The sequence below is a fragment of the Capra hircus genome, chromosome 8 (genome assembly GCF_001704415.2).
Source record: "Capra hircus breed San Clemente chromosome 8, ASM170441v1, whole genome shotgun sequence".
Taxonomy (NCBI): Eukaryota; Metazoa; Chordata; class Mammalia; order Artiodactyla; family Bovidae; genus Capra; species Capra hircus.
In genome coordinates this window covers 101,485,992-101,502,029 of record NC_030815.1, presented here as the reverse complement: position 1 = coordinate 101,502,029, position 16,038 = coordinate 101,485,992, and the positions used below count along the sequence as shown (strand labels likewise).

Sequence of the window (16,038 nt, the reverse complement as noted above, 5' to 3'; positions counted from 1 at the left end):
GAAATACATATTTGTGGATATGAATTTTAAGTTACATTTTCAGAAAATTTAAGTGACTGGAAAGAAATAAACCAAGACAAAAACAGTATTTATATTTGGATGGCAGGTTACACATGGTTTTTAAAATTTTTCTTTATTCTTTCTATACTAAGCTTTTTATATATAAATTAATTTTTAAAACATCAAAATTGATTAAAGTACATTACAAAATCTATTAGATGTGGACAAAGTTATATTAAAGGGGCAAATGCACAGTCAAAATTATTTTATTATTTTTAAAGAAATAAAAATAAAGTATCAGCCTAGCAAGCATAAAAAGAATGAAAATATGCAATCTCAAAAAGAAAACAGCAAGGAAAGAAATAAAGCAAGGAAATTTTAAATTAATCAAATGGCTGCATTTTTGTGAATATATTAAAAATTGCTTAACTACATACTTTAAAATGGTGAGTTTGGGGTATATGTAGATCATACCTTAAAGCTGTAATAGAAGTAATGAGTCAGTAAAGAAAAAAGCTGAAGTATGGAAAATGAAATAAAATTTAAAACCTGGTTCTTCAGAGCAAAAAATAATAAAATACACTAATATTGAAAACTTTCTAGAAAACTAATCCAAAAAAAGGAGAGAAAAATAAACTCTAAAAAGGGATAAAATACACAGAAAACTTAACTTATAAATGAATACTACATGACAACACTTAAATAAATTTTAAAACTTTAAATGGCTGGTTCTGGATTTTTTTATTTTAGAAAAAATCGTTAATTGACTGAGAAAGAAAAAATATTTTCAAAGAAACAACTTCAGAAAAGACTCAAATGACTTACTGAGACATTTCAAAGCTTCAAGAAAAAGAACATGGAAAAAGAAAGTTACCCAATTGATGCCATATTCAAAACAGAACAAAAAATAATATATAGGAAACAATAACAAAAATTTAGACATTAACCTAAACTGATAAAAAATTTTAACCAACATCTAACATCTTACTTATGGATAAAATCTAAAAATTTTCTCAATAAAATTAAGAATAAAAGAAGAATACCTAAAACAAATAATTTCAATAAATATTTCCAAATGCTTCTGGAAGTTTGAGTCAGTATATTAAGATACATGCCAGAAATAATCTTGTAAGATACTATTATATGCAGATAATAAGTTTGACCACTTAGGAAATTCAAGAAATTACTCAATGATAATTATACCAACTTATGTGTATAGACAGTTTGCTATATAAAATTCACAACATGATACTCTTATCATACCTAACCTCATGATACTTGTATAAGGAAAGTAGAGATGAAAAAACTGTTTCAGAGAGCAGAAGTGACTTGTCCAAAGTCAGAGACAAAAGCGGCAGGGACCGGACTCATACCCAGATCTGTCTTACTCCAAAGTTTATGCTTTCAGCAACTGTCTCTCTATGAGAAACTATTAGAAGTCTAAAAACAAAACAAAAACTCATGAAGGTGACCAGATATAAAGTCAATATAAAAAGTTAGTTTCTCCTTATTGTTTATAACATATCTTGTTTCAGAAAGCACTTCAGTATGCTTAATAAAATAAACACAATTCATGATTACAGTAAAAAGAAGTGAGTGAGGCTCTAAAAATGGCAACTGAAATACCCACCCAAGGTTACACAGCAGTAAGTGGCACAGCAGGAATTCCAGCCCAGGCGGTCTCACTGGGTAATATTCCTCCCCACTGTGTTCTATGTCTAGGTAATTTTTATATAGCCAACATACAGGCTGAGCACAGCACTAAGACATACACTCAGCAGAACTGCACCCAGCAGAGGCTGCTAAAACTGCAGGAGGCAAAGACATAGGCTTGCTTCATGTTTCTGGAGGCAGGAAACATATAGGGATGCATTTGGTTTTAGAAGGCACATCAGACAGAACTAAGTTTACCATACAATAACTGTTGGAACACCTCTCTTACTAATAGGTTACTAATTTGGGTGACTTGTCCATTAATCAAGATATATCATCTGTATCATCTGAGGTGCCAAGGAGATGGCAATGAAAACTTCAGTGTAGTCTTGAAAGACACTTGCCAAGGGATAAACTGCACCATTTATCACCTAGACTATGATGACTGCACAAGAGAATAAAACTATAGGAGACAAACAAACCAGTAGTATATTTCAAAGGGACAGGCAGTAGACAACAAATATGGAAACTTTGGGGAAGGAAATGAAATCAAGTTCTCCTAAAATGAGTTTAGTAAGTCTATGATTAACCTCTACATCCAAAACTTCATTCCTTTGCTTGTTTCCTCTGATCTCAATTCTGTGCTAACTGAATACCAATTAACTGGAGTCAACTAAAATTCCTGTTGTTGGTAACATCACTGATGTATTAAAAATGCTGCTGATAATGATAATGTGTTATCATTAACACACGAGATGAGCTAACAGGCCTCTGAGCCATGGACCACCTGGCCAGAGAATCCGAAACCAGAGACATCCTGACTCCCGAAACTACAACCTAGAAATGTCACAGAGGACTTCTCTAGTAGTCCAGTGGTTGAGAGTCCACCTGCCAATTCGGAGGACACAGGTTTGATCCCTCGTCTGGGAAGATCCCACATGCCAGGGGCAACTAAGCCGGTGTGCCACAGTTCAACTTTCTAGAGCCCATATGCTGCCACAAGAGAAGTCACTGGAATGGGAAGTCCATGCACTGCCATGAAGAGTAGCCCCATTCACCGCAGTTACAGAAAACCCAAGAGCAGCAACGAAGACCGAGTGCAGCCAGAGATATTAACTAATTTAATAAAAAGATTAAGCTGGAAATAAGGTTTGGGACTAAAATGCATTGCAGTAAGGTTCTATAGGTTTGCTAAAGGTACAGAAGAAACGTTTTCAACTTTCTAACCGCCATCTAAAAAAAGTCACTTAGATTCACAGAGTCTATAATATAAAAATAAGGTGAGGGTCCAGAGGAAGCACTGCTATTCTTGTTAATAAACTATGAGAGAAATTCTAATGGATTTTCACTGAAGAGTGGTTTTTTCTGACACCTTTCAGTAAGTTAGTGGCATAATGCCAGAACACAAAGATTAAAGTGTAAACTCTGGACCAATTTAAGGGAGCTGTTGTTTCTAAATTACAAAATGAAACAAAGAAACCCAAACCTCCTTTGAAGTTAATTACATAGCACAAACTCTGTGAATGGTGTCAGATGTACATAACATGACACATTTTTCCTCAAAATATCAACACAAAACACCTAAAAATGGTGCCAAGGGAAAGAAATAAAACCACTAAAAAGGTGCATTTTAAAGATAATTTTTTTTCCTTAAATGAAAAGAATATACTGAAAACTTCTCACCAGTAGAAGGAAAAAAAAAAAAAAACCACCTTTGCTAGAATTAACTATGACATTACTTATCTAGTTTAAATTACAAAAATAGGGAATTCCCTGGTGATCCAGTAGTTAGGACTTGGCACTAAGATCCCTTAAGCCGTACAGTGCGCTGCCCCCTACTTCCTGCCAAATACAAAATAGTTCAAAAGCAGAAATGTACAATTCTACGTTTTGGAAGATATACGTAAGTTGGTAACTTTATTTTCCCACAGAAAATCCAGTCTACATCTTACCATATGAGTCTGCTTTCTTTGTAACTATAGCTGGCTGTTCATCCAAGAAGAAATCTGGTAACAAAGGATGGCCTGAAAAATTGATCCCCAAACAATCAGGTTAATGGAACAACTTCTGCATTCAGATTTTAACATCTGTTTAAGAAACATTATATGTTTTTATTATACTGATCATTCTGGAGCTGTGGAAAAGACTCCCAGGAGAAGTATTAAACTCCGACCTTCATTAAGCTAAAATGCTTTTCCAATAACTTAGTTATCCTCCTCTCCTATGGAAAATTTCATCTTTAAAATCCAACCAAAGAGTGGGTAAGCCCTCAACTGCTCTCCCCAGAGCTTTCTACCCCTTCTCATCTACACATGCAACCCTTCTGTCCTACCTCCCTCCAAAACACTCTGGGCTCATTTCTTACCTGGCCCCCTTAAGACAAGGGGGTTCCTCATTAAGAACTTGTTTTCCATCTCTGTCAATGTGTGTCTGTCTTTCCCTCCCAGAAGATTAAAAAAACTGGAGGGCAGGGATGCACCAGTCCTTGTCGTATCGTAACACTTAATTGTAGTAGATAATCACATTGTTTCCAATACAATATGATAGAATTTTTAATTGAATTTAAAATTTTCTGTACAATGACACTATTTTTAAAACCTAGAGTGACAGTTTCACTATATGAGAATCCAGAAGACCTGGGTATGGTTCAGGTTCTGACACTTATTAGCTGACTGCTCTTAGGCAAAGGCTTAATCTCTTTGGAACCTCCTTCCACTACAAATATTAACTACTGAATACTCTGATTGAACCACAAGCCAGGCACTGGGCCAAGCACATGATATACATTTTTGCATTTAGTTCTTACAAAAATCCTGTGTAGAAGCTATCTTTCCCGTATTTTAACCGATAAAGAAAGTGAGGCTCAGAGGAAACAGGTGACCTGCCTAAGGCCGCCCCGCTAGTGAGCAGCTAAACAGAAGTGGGAACTGGGTTGTCTCCTCCCAAACTCCACAATTCCTAATCACTGTACGATACTGCTTCCTTCACAGGACTGCTGTGAAAGTTAAATAGATACTATATATAAAAATGTTTTGTTAAACTCTATAGAGCTACTTCCAGAGAAGGCAACGGCACCCCACTCCAGTACTCTTGCCTGGAAAATCCCATGAACGGAGGAGCCCGGTAGGCTGCAGTCCATGGGGTCACAAAGAGTTGGACACGACTGAGCGACTTCACTTTCACTTTTCACTTTCATGCATTGGAAAAGGAAATGGCAACCCACTCCAGTGTTCTTGCCTGGAGAATCCCAGGGACGGGGAAGCCTGGTGGGCTGCCGTCTATGGGGTCGCACAGAGTCGGACACGACTGAAGCGACTTAGCAGTAGCAGCAGCATAGAGCTACTTCATTCTTTCAGACTGAAGAGACAGGGACGATACAAATAGAAACATGTGGTTTCTGTCACCAAGGAGCTCAACTTAATTACTAATATTTAAAATACACTTCTGCACAAATAAAATTTCCATTTGGGACTATGATTGTCTATTATACATTATATTTTATATGTAAAGTAAAAATGCATTATCATCACTATCATCCCCTGCAGTTACAACAGGAAGAATTATTTTTGAACAAGGGGTCTTCTGAGAACTCAAATCCCTGCCTTGTATGTGAGGCAGACCCTGTTCAGTTATCTTCACCATTCATCATGAAGCTACATTCAGACTGCACTTTAAGAGATAACATTTGGAAAGAGACAACGAAGTTTTTGTAAGAAACCTATCACTGAATCATCTGTACCAGGTGCTTGAACAAAATCTCTACTATGTTATTTTAAGACCAATTTCAGAAACCATTTTTCAATTTTGGCTTTATGATTTAGAAAGGGTTAGAAGCTGATGGGACCTTTTCTGTATATCTGTTAAAAAGTCTTCGGGCTCACTTCTGTTTTCCCTTTCTCTTTTTTGAAAGTTGTGTTAGTCTGGGTCTTTCTCTTCCCCGGGAAGACAGTTTTTAAAAAGGGTGTATCAATGTTATAATCATATAAACACGTACACAAAACAGATGTAGGTCCATCGCAGACAACGTGGACAAACACATCACTACTTTTTAAAACGAAATGCATTACCTGGTGTAATGGCATAGACATCAAAATTTTTTATTCCTTCTTCTTTTAAGATATTTTCATCGATAATAAAGTTTCCCGTAAAACTTTTTGGCTTTTTGAAAATGCAATATGCAGCATCTGCAATGATGTCAACTTTTCTACACTGGCTTTCGATACCAGATCCTCCCAGCATATCCATAGCAGTGGTGTGGATGGCTGTAGAGAAAACAAACACCCACATACCTAACTTTAAACTGAGTAACAGAACTATGTGAGGAACAAGCAAGACAATTTATCTCTTTATAACTCAGGTGATGAAAACACAGTCCAGAGAGCTTAAAGGATTTGCCCAATGTTTTACGGACATAACTAGGCAGACAACACATGTGTCTTACTCTACACAACGCTTCCTTATATAGGACTCCTTCATGAGACTCACAGCAAAATTAGATTGCTGATTAAGAATGCTCAAAGAATTTGCATACCATTCTTGAGAGACAAGAAAGCTGGTGAGGAATACTAACAAGAGCACTGAACTGAAAATCAGGTCAGTGATATGTTTACGCCAACTACGCCGAGACTTTTGGCAGGCCACTTTAGCATCTTCTGGCTTCAGTTTCCTGTCTCTAAAATATGGAGTCCCTTTCCTAAGCTTATTTTCTCTTTTCCCTCCACTAGAATAAAGAAACATTGTCTTTCTTGTTCATCACTGTATCCCTAGTGCCTAAAACAATGACAAGTATACCATAAACATTTGATAAATACTGATTGGACTTGAGGGCCCTTGTACATCCAGATACTACTGTCATTTATGAAATACTAGAAAATAAAGATAAGGAAATAGAAAAAAAAAGTGGGTTTTTTTTTTTTTGACTGCACCTCACTTCACAGTTTTGTTCCCTGACCAGGGATGATGAATCCATGTCCCATCCAGGGGAAGCTCTGAGTCTTAACCACTGGACCACCAGGGAAGTCCCAAGGAAGAATTTTTAAATTATCTATAATTCTTCTCCCCAGAGAAAATTATTATTAATGTTTGCACATGATTTCCACTGTTTTAGGTGCATATGATTTTTAGTTAATTGATTAATTTTGGGTTGCACTGAGTCTTCATTGCTTTGAGCGGCTTTCTCTAGTGGCGAGTGGAGGCTACTCCTCCCTGCGGTGCCAGGGCTTCTCACTGCGGCGTCTTCTCTGGTTCTGGAGCACAGGTTCTAGGGCTCGCAGGCTCAGTAGCTGCAGCCCTCAGGCTTAGATGCTCTGAGGCACGTGGGATCTTCCTGGACCAGGGGTTGAACCTGTATCTCCTGCACTGGTAGGTGGATACTTATACACTGTGCCATCAGGGAAGTCCCATACATACAATTTTTAAATTATGTTTTTGTGAAGTAACCTGAAACTCTACCATTAATACTACATCATTAATTATGTGCTGTCAAAGTGGTGAATAGTAACTTATCTCAATTTACATTTAAAGCAACGAAAATCGATTTGTTTAAATGTATTTTAGGCTTCAGTTTCTAGTAATTTAGATAAATGCCTCTCCATTCTACTGTTAAACCACCATTTGAAATCATTACCTACTGAAATAACCTATGTAATTCAGCCCACAAGATGAAAAGTTTGTACTTTTTAAGAGCCGTTGACTCTTTCTCATTCAACAAACAGTTATTGAATGTTATATAAAAAAGTCAGGCACTACTGGAGGTACTGGGGACAGATGAATGGACAAAGCAGACAAGGTCCCTACTTTTATGGCAATTACCTCCTAGCACGCTTCCCTCTTTCAAAGCGTACACGTGAACTTGGGCAATTTCTCAAGTGCACCGAATTAGAAGATACCTCTCCACATTGTAACTAAAATTCCTTTTCTAGGAATATATTTTTTAACTTTACCAATAGCTCAAGAGCTCTGGCCTCACTCTTGAAGTGGTACCTTACGAATAAAAAATAGCAGTTAACATTTATTAAGTGTCCCCTGTGCTGGGCATGCCGCTACATACTTTATAAATACTACCTGAATTAAGTCCACAAGGTATGTACCATTATTATCCTCACTTCGCAGATGACAGTATTCAGGCACAGAGGGGCTAAGTAACTGTCCAAGGTTACAGGAGCTAGGATTCAAATAGCTGGCAGCTTGACCTCAGAGCCAGGCCCTTATCCGCTATGTGATTAATGGGTCATACTTTGTTAATCAACATTTGTAGAGTCCAGTTATCATCGTACTCCTATAAACTGAAGAATTTTTCTATAAATATTTCAATACAGACAATGAGACCGTATGCATACATACACACTCCACTCTCACTGTATACTATATGAATGGTATGCAAAGTCTTAAAAATTATTAAGAATATGTCATGCAAGTATATACATATCATGTACATGTGTGTGTGTGTATTTACACACACACGCAATATAAGAATAAGGGATGGTTTCCCAAACAACCTATCATTACTTTAACGACTTTTCTATGGAAGATACAAACAAGGCATGAATAAACCCCCTAAATCAGCAAGTGAGCCATGCAGTGACTCTCAGCAAAAGTTTTGCGGTGTCAACAGGCCAACCCAACAGGTTATACAACTGACAATAAAAACAGATTAATAACAGGATGAATCGAATCAAATTCCCTAGTGATTTCCAGCAAAAAAAAAAAAAATCAAGATTTATAATGAAAGCTGATATGCCTTGGATCACAAGAATCCTAAAAGCAACCCTGAAACTTAAGTCTTATTAAGCAATAACTGGAAAGTATGGCTCTCCTGATTACAGCTTGGTATATGAAAAAAATTTCTGTCTTCTAATCACAAGAAATAATTTTAGTTTTTCCTTTTTTTAAAAAATACTTTACTGAAGAGATGAATACATATTTTAACCATTTTCAATCATATGTATATATATTTTAACCAGTTTTTTGCTGGAGTGCATGCAAAGTCACTTCAGTTGTGTCTGACTCTTTGCAACCCTATGGACTGTAGTAGCCTGCCAGGCTCCTTTGTCCATGGGATTCTCTAAGCAAGAATACTGGAGTGGGTTGCTATGCCCTTCTCCAGGGGATCTTCTGACCCAGGGACTGAACCCTCATCTCTTACATCTCCTGCATTGGCAGGCAGGTTCCATACCACTAGCACCACCAGAGAAGCCCTTTTGATGGGGTAGGTGCATGTTACTGATTTTCTTTCAGATTAACCTTTTAAAAAAAAATTAATTAATTTATTTTAATTGGAGGCTAATTACTTTACAATATTTTTTTTTTAATTTTAAAATCTTTAATTCTTACATGCGTTCCCAAACATGAACCCCCCTCCCACCTCCCTCCCCATAACATCTCTCTGGGTCATCCCCATGCACCAGCTCCAAGCCTGCTATATCCTGCATCAGACATAGACTGGCGATTCAATTCTTACATGATAGTATACATGTTAGAATGTCATTCTCCCAAATCATCCCACCCTCTCCCTCTCCCTCTGAGTCCAAAAGTCCGTTATACACATCTGTGTCTCTTTCCCTGTCTTGCATACAGGGTCGTCATTGCCATCTTCCTAAATTCCATATATATGTGTTAGTATACTGTATTGGTGTTTTTCTTTCTGGCTTACTTCACTCTGTATAATCGGCTCCAGTTTCATCCATCTCATCAGAACTGATTCAAATGAATTCTTTTTAACGGCTGAGTAATACTCCATTGTGTATATGTACCACAGCTTTCTTATCCATTCATCTGCTGATGGACATCTTGGTTGTTTCCATGTCCTAGCTATTATAAACAGTGCTGCGATGAACATTGGGGTACATGTGTCTCTTTCAATTCTGGTTTCCTCGGTGTGTATGCCCAGCAGTGGGATTGCTGGGTCATAAGGTAGTTCTATTTGCAATTTTTTAAGGAATCTCCACACTGTTCTCCATAGTGGCTGTACTAGTTTGCATTCCCACCAACAGTGTAGGAGGGTTCCCTTTTCTCCACACCCTCTCCAGCATTTATTGCTTGCAGATTTTTGGATCGCAGCCATTCTGACTGGTGTGAAGTGGTACCTCATTGTGGTTTTGATTTGCATTTCTCTAATAATGAGTGATGTTGAGCATCTTTTCATGTGTTTGTTAGCCATCTGTATGTCTTCTTTGGAGAAATGTCTATTTAGTTCTTTGGCCCATTTTTTGATTGGGTCGTTTATTTTTCTGGAATTGAGCTGCAGGAGTTGCTTGTATATTTTTGAGATGAGTTGTTTGTCAGTTGCTTCATTTGCTATTATTTTCTCCCATTCAGAAGGCTGTCTTTTCACCTTGCTTATATTTTCCTTTGTTGCGCAGAAGCTTTTAATTTTAATTAGATCCCATTTGTTTATTTTTGCTTTTATTTCCAGAATTCTGGGAGGTGGATCATAGAGGATCCTGCTGTGATTTATGTCTGAGAGTGTTTTGCCTATGTTCTCCTCTAGGAGTTTTATAGTTTCTGGTCTTACATTTAGATCTTTAATCCATTTTGAGTTTATTTTTGTGTGGGGTGTTAGAAAGTGATCTAGTTTCATTCTTTTACAAGTGGTTGACCAGTTTTCCCAGCACCACTTGTTAAAGAGATTGTCTTTACTCCATTGTATATTCTTGCCTCCTTTGTCAAAGATAAGGTGTCCATATGTGTGTGGATTTATCTCTGGGCTTTCTATTTTGTTCCATTGATCTATATGTCTGTCTTTGTGCCAGTACCTACTTTACAATATTGTAGTGGTTTTTGCCATACATTGACATGAATCAGCCATAGGCGCACGTGTTCCCATCCAGAACCACCCTCCCACCTCCCCCTCCATGCCCTCCCTCAGTGTCATCTCTTGGCACCAGCCCTGAGCATCCTGTATCATGCATCGAACCGGGACCGACAATCTGCTTCACATATGATAATATACACGTTTCAATGCTACCCTCTCAAATCATCCAACCCTTCTCCCACAGAGTCCAAAAGACTGTTTTTTTACATCTGTGCCTCTCTTGCTGTCTCGCATACAGGGTTATTGTTACCATCTTTCTAAATTCCATATATATGTGTTAGTATACTGTATTGGTGTTTTTCTTTCTGACTTACTTCACTCTGTATAATAGGCTCCAGTTTCATTCACCTCATTAGAACTGATTCAAATGTATTCTTTTTAATAGCTGAGTAATATTCCATTGTGTATATGCACCACAGCTTTCTTATCCATTCATCTGCTGATGGACATCTAGGTTGCTTCCATGTCCTGGCTATTATAAACAGTGCTGCGATGAACATTGGGGTACACGTGTCTCTTTCAATTCTGGTTTCCTCGGTGTGTATGCCCAGCAGTGGGATTGCTGGGTCATAAGGCAATTCTATTTCCAGTTTTTTAAGGAATCTCCACACTGTTCTCCATAGTGGCTGTACTAGTTTGCATTCCCACCAACAGTGTGAGAGGGTTCCCTTTTCTCCACACCCTCTCCAGCATTTACTGTTTGTAGACCCTTTGATAGCAGCCATTCTGACTGGCATGTGATGGTACCTCACTGTGGTCTTGATTTGCATTTCTCTGATAATAAGTGATATTGAGCATCTTTTCATGTATTTGTTAGCCATCTGTATGTCTTCTCTGGAGAAAAGTCTGTTTAGTCCTCTAGCCCATTTTTTGACTGGGTCATTTATTTTTCTGGAATTGAGCTGCAGGAGCTGCTTGTATATTTTTGAGATTGATTCTTTGTCAGTTGCTTTGTTTGCTAATATTTTCTCCCATTCTGAAGGCTCTTTTCACCTTGCTTATAGTTTCCTTCGTTGTGCAAAAGCTTTTAAGCTTCATTAGGTCCCATTTGTTTTTTTTCAGGTTTATTTCAGATCAGCCACTTTTAAGTGTACAGTTCTTTGGCATTAAGTACATTCACAATGCTGTGCCACTATCACTGCCATCCATTCCCAAGACTTTTCAAAATATCTTTTAAAAAAATTATCTCAATAAAATGGTTTATAATAGTATAGATGTTTCAGGTGTTTATATCTCGACTTCTGTACACACTACAGCATGATAGCCACCAAAAGCTTAGCTTCCATCCATTACCATACAGTTAATCCCCTTTACCTATTTCACCCTCCCCCTCCCCTTTCCCTCTGGTACCTGCTACTCTGTTCTCTGTATCTACACATACACATATATTCTCCTATGTGCTCACTGAACCAAAGATACCATTGATTATAAAGTGTAACCACCAAGGCAAAAAAAACCTGCCAATTAAACTATAATACATCAACTATATATGAGCAACCTGGTATCAAAGATGTAAATGTGAAAACATGGGCATCTCAGAATCAATGAAATATGGTATAAACTGCTTGACTTAGTTGATAAGTAGGTCCCTTGAAAATGGAAACTAGTTTTGGTTTTGGTTTCTAGTACCATAGAGGCCGGCTGCTACCTTGACCTCCCTGGTTAGCTGACTTTTCATGTCTGGACCACGCTATATGGTCCAGAAAGAAAAGATGTGTCTTTTAAATAGAGGCCTCAGAAACAGCGAGGAGCCTGAACATTCTCTCAAATCCATTTTCATTGCCTCCATCATAAATAATGCAAAATCTAGCTAGGTTTCCTGCCTCCTCTTTCCACAGTCTTACAAGTCAGCCTGTTCAGATGCCAAATTAAACTTCCTAAACCTCGTCAACAAACCACTGCTCCTCTTTGTCTTCTGCTGATTATTGCTCTCCTGCCTCTAAAATTCTAAAGTGACTCTCTACAGAATACAGGTTAAAATTCAAGCTCCTAAACTTGGCAACCAAAACCCTTGGACTTAGTCTGTCCATCTCACCCACAACTTCACACCCACCCAACATTCAGGCCTATCCAAACTATTCTCAGTTGCTCCAGTTCAGAGGGAAATAAAAAGTCCACACCCCATCATAGATACACCATAATGATTTCTTGCAGTTCCACCAAACACCCAGTATTTTCCCATACTTCAGACTCTGTTGTTCCCTCTGCCAAGAATGCCTTGTTCAGTTCTCCTTGTTAATTCCAACATCCTCAGTCTCACTTCAATTGTTTCATTAAAAGACCTCCCTTTCTGACTTTTAATCTGAGCTACATGGTCCTCTTGCTATGTTTCAAAAGTATCCTGGATGTAATTCATCATGCCATGTATCATAAGGAGCATGACTGTAAATTCAATTCACTATATTATACAAGTCTAGGACCCAAATGATACCAATGGTTCCAAGACGTCAAGTAAACCTTCTATTAATAAAATGAACATCTCAACTAAAGCAAAGATCTAGGCAGTGAGCTGATTTCTCCTGCCAATCCTGATAATGCCCTTCATATTCCAAGTCATACAATATTCTTCCCCTTTCTTATATACACCTTTTATTTGGAATGTCTATTATGGACCTACATGGAAGCTCATCATACTGCATTCATTCACTCATCAGATATTAATACTTACTGAATGTCTGCAGTGATGATAATAAAATGGACAAAACAAACACTGTATCTTTAAGAAGCTTTTCTAGCAAGAAAGACATTAAACAACTGTTGTTATTGTTATCAGTAATTTAACTTCAAATGCTGTAAGTGATATGAAGGAGATGTACAGATACTAACTTTCTGACTCTATCAACTTTAACAACAGCAGTGATTAAGGCAGGGAGAGGAGGCTGAGAAGGGATGAGAGAAGGAAAAGAAGCTAGAAAAAGGAGGCAAAGAAAAGTCCAAGTTTTAAACTGTTTTATTGTGATTCAGAATAAGGAACAGTTCTTATGAGCAAGACTAAAAACACATAATACCTACACATAAACATATGCTTATTTCATTTACATATGATATTCATATATGTTTTAAAGTTTCCCAAACAACACTATTACAATGTGCAATACTCTCTAATATTCTCTATTTCATTCAATTAAAAATAAAATGAAACAACAACAAAATTCTGGCTGCTATCTACTTAATCAATTTCACAATCCACCAAATTGATTTCACGCCTCACTAAATTGATTTCATGTAGTTGAAAAGACTGGAGTCTTTTCATGTAGTTTGAAAATACTGTAGAAGCAGTTTTTTCATTCTCATCTTTTGCCTCATTGCAACAAATACCACACTCCAGAAAATCTTAAAAGAATTTTGTCTGCTAGAGTAACATAAGGGAAACAAAGAAGCAATAAATCATGGTTCTGATACCCTGGTAGATCAGGAAATAAAGGAATTTTAGTCAAACTGCAGATGGAATATTTTTAAAAACTGATTCCTTATAAAAAAGTTAAAAATAGAACTGCCACATGATCCAGCAATTTCACTTCTGGGTATTTACCCAAAGAAAATGAAAACACCAATTCAAAAATATATATGCATACCCATGTTCACTGCAGCATTACTTACAATAACCCAGATACAGAAGCAACCTAAAAGGCCATCAATGGATAAATAAGATGCGGTGATATATAATACACACACACACAACGGGACATTACTCAGCCATTAAAAAAATGAAATCTTGCTACCTGTGACAACATGGATGGATTTAGAGCATGTTATGCTAAATGAAGTGTCAGACAGAGAAAGACAAATATCATATGGTTTCACTTATGTGTGGAATCTGAAAAACAAAATAAATGAACAGAACAAAATGGAAACAGACTCACAGAGGACAAACAGGTGGCTGCCAGAGGAGAGTGGGGTACAGGGCGGGCCAAAGCAGCTGAGAGCGATGAAGAGACACAGACCTCCAGTTACAAAATGAATGAACCACAGGAATACAGCCTGTAGCACAAGGAATACGGCCAGTGTTAGTGGAGCGACTCTGCACGGGGACAGATGGCTACTAGACTTGTCACAGTGATCCGTTCACCATGTATGCAAGTATCAAGTGACGAGGGAGTACCCCTGCAGCTACCAGAAATCAACCATGCTGCTGCTGCTTTCTAGTCACTAGGTTGTGTCTGACTTTTCTGCCACCCCATGGACTGTGTAGCCCACCAGGCTCCTCTATCCATGGGATTTCCCAGACAAGAATACTGGAGTGGGTTGCCATTTCCTTCTCCAGGGGATTTTCCCAACCCAGGGATCAAACCCGCATCTCGTGCATTGGCAGGCGGATTTTTTACCACTGAACCACCAGGGAAGCCGTACATCAGCTATACTTCACATAAAAACCTTTTTTTTAAAAAAAAAAATTCCTGGAGTTCTTATTAGAAAACAAAGATGGTGATTACAGAGCTGGGTGCAATGGCTAAATTTTCCTAACAGTTACATTAGCAACATATCCCAGGGCTCCATAAATTCTGCCCCACAGCCTCCTGTTCTCTCAGCTTCAGTACCATAGACCATTAGGCCTGGGGCTGAGGAAATCTCCTCACCTAGCACACAGCAGATGGGAAGGGAAAGAAACCCCTCCTCTGTTCCTAAGCTACAACTCTGGGTCATTCCACACTGCTATGCGTGGCAGTTCCATTCAAGAGTACATCTAGGGCTATTATAATTTGCCAAAATACTGAATTAAATGTTCTTTTGCAGACAGCTCTACCAACCGACTCATTTACGAGGTGAAAAGGCCAAAGAGGTGTCCCCTGAACCCTGTACAATGTCTGCCCCATGGCAACTGTCTACTAGGTATTTGTTGAGTGATGAATGAACAAAACAATGCCAGAAAGAAGAAGAAGGGGAATAAACAATATCAAGGTCTTTAGAAGATATAGGAATACATTAAATGACCCATTGGGGAGAATCAGGAAAATCCTGTATTGACCCTAAGGAGCTTCCCTGGAAAGGGGTCACACTAACTTCCATGTTGGAGTCCTGATGTTAGTGCAACAAAGGTTCTGTTCATTTTTTTTTAAGTGAAATGAAAAAGTGGTTCCCACTGTGTTTTCTCTTTTTCATACTTTTGTGGGGTAGGACTGCCATTTACAGTGAGGAAAATAAAAGAAGCTAAGGTTTTCATAGGCACTATTAAATATATGAAAAAAGGGTATAATAAGAAGTTTTTTTTTTTTCTTTTTCCTCCTTTAAGCTGTTCTGATATATAAGTGGAGGATAAGTAGGACAAGCCTTCCCTTTCTGTCATTTCCCTCCCCTCATGTTTATACAACATATTCCCTAACCTGCAAGCCATCAGCTTCCACTGCACACTTAACTCAAAAGCTGCATACAAAGCCCAGCCATAAGCAGGTTACCCTGTTACCTAAAGGGGATCCAGACACTCTGTGAACTCAGAACTTATGTGAAAGTACAGAAAAGTCAGCTTTTCATAAAGGAAAAAGACAAATTAGTAAGAGTACAAGAAAGTAAAGAAGCATTTGCTGGGGTGTGTGAAGAGAAAATAAAAGTAACTGCAAGAGAATCTCAGAATTTAA

The 16,038-nt window shown here is 37.9% G+C and overlaps 1 protein-coding gene across 2 annotated transcripts in view; it reads right to left on the bottom strand.

Moving 5' to 3' along the window:
• Nucleotides 1–16,038, bottom strand: part of HSDL2 (hydroxysteroid dehydrogenase like 2) — a 59,660-nt gene that overhangs the window by 17,088 nt on the left and 26,534 nt on the right. Inside the window, exons 7-8 of one of the 2 annotated variants that reach the window (XM_005684309.3) lie at nucleotides 5,721–5,915; nucleotides 3,606–3,677 (exon numbers count right to left, since the gene is read on the bottom strand). The exons of the other annotated variant lie outside the window; for it this stretch is intronic. Of the exons in view, the coding sequence (XP_005684366.2) occupies nucleotides 3,606–3,677; nucleotides 5,721–5,915 (267 nt within the window). The remainder of the gene's footprint in view (nucleotides 1–3,605; nucleotides 3,678–5,720; nucleotides 5,916–16,038) is intronic. 2 annotated transcript variants of the gene reach the window in all.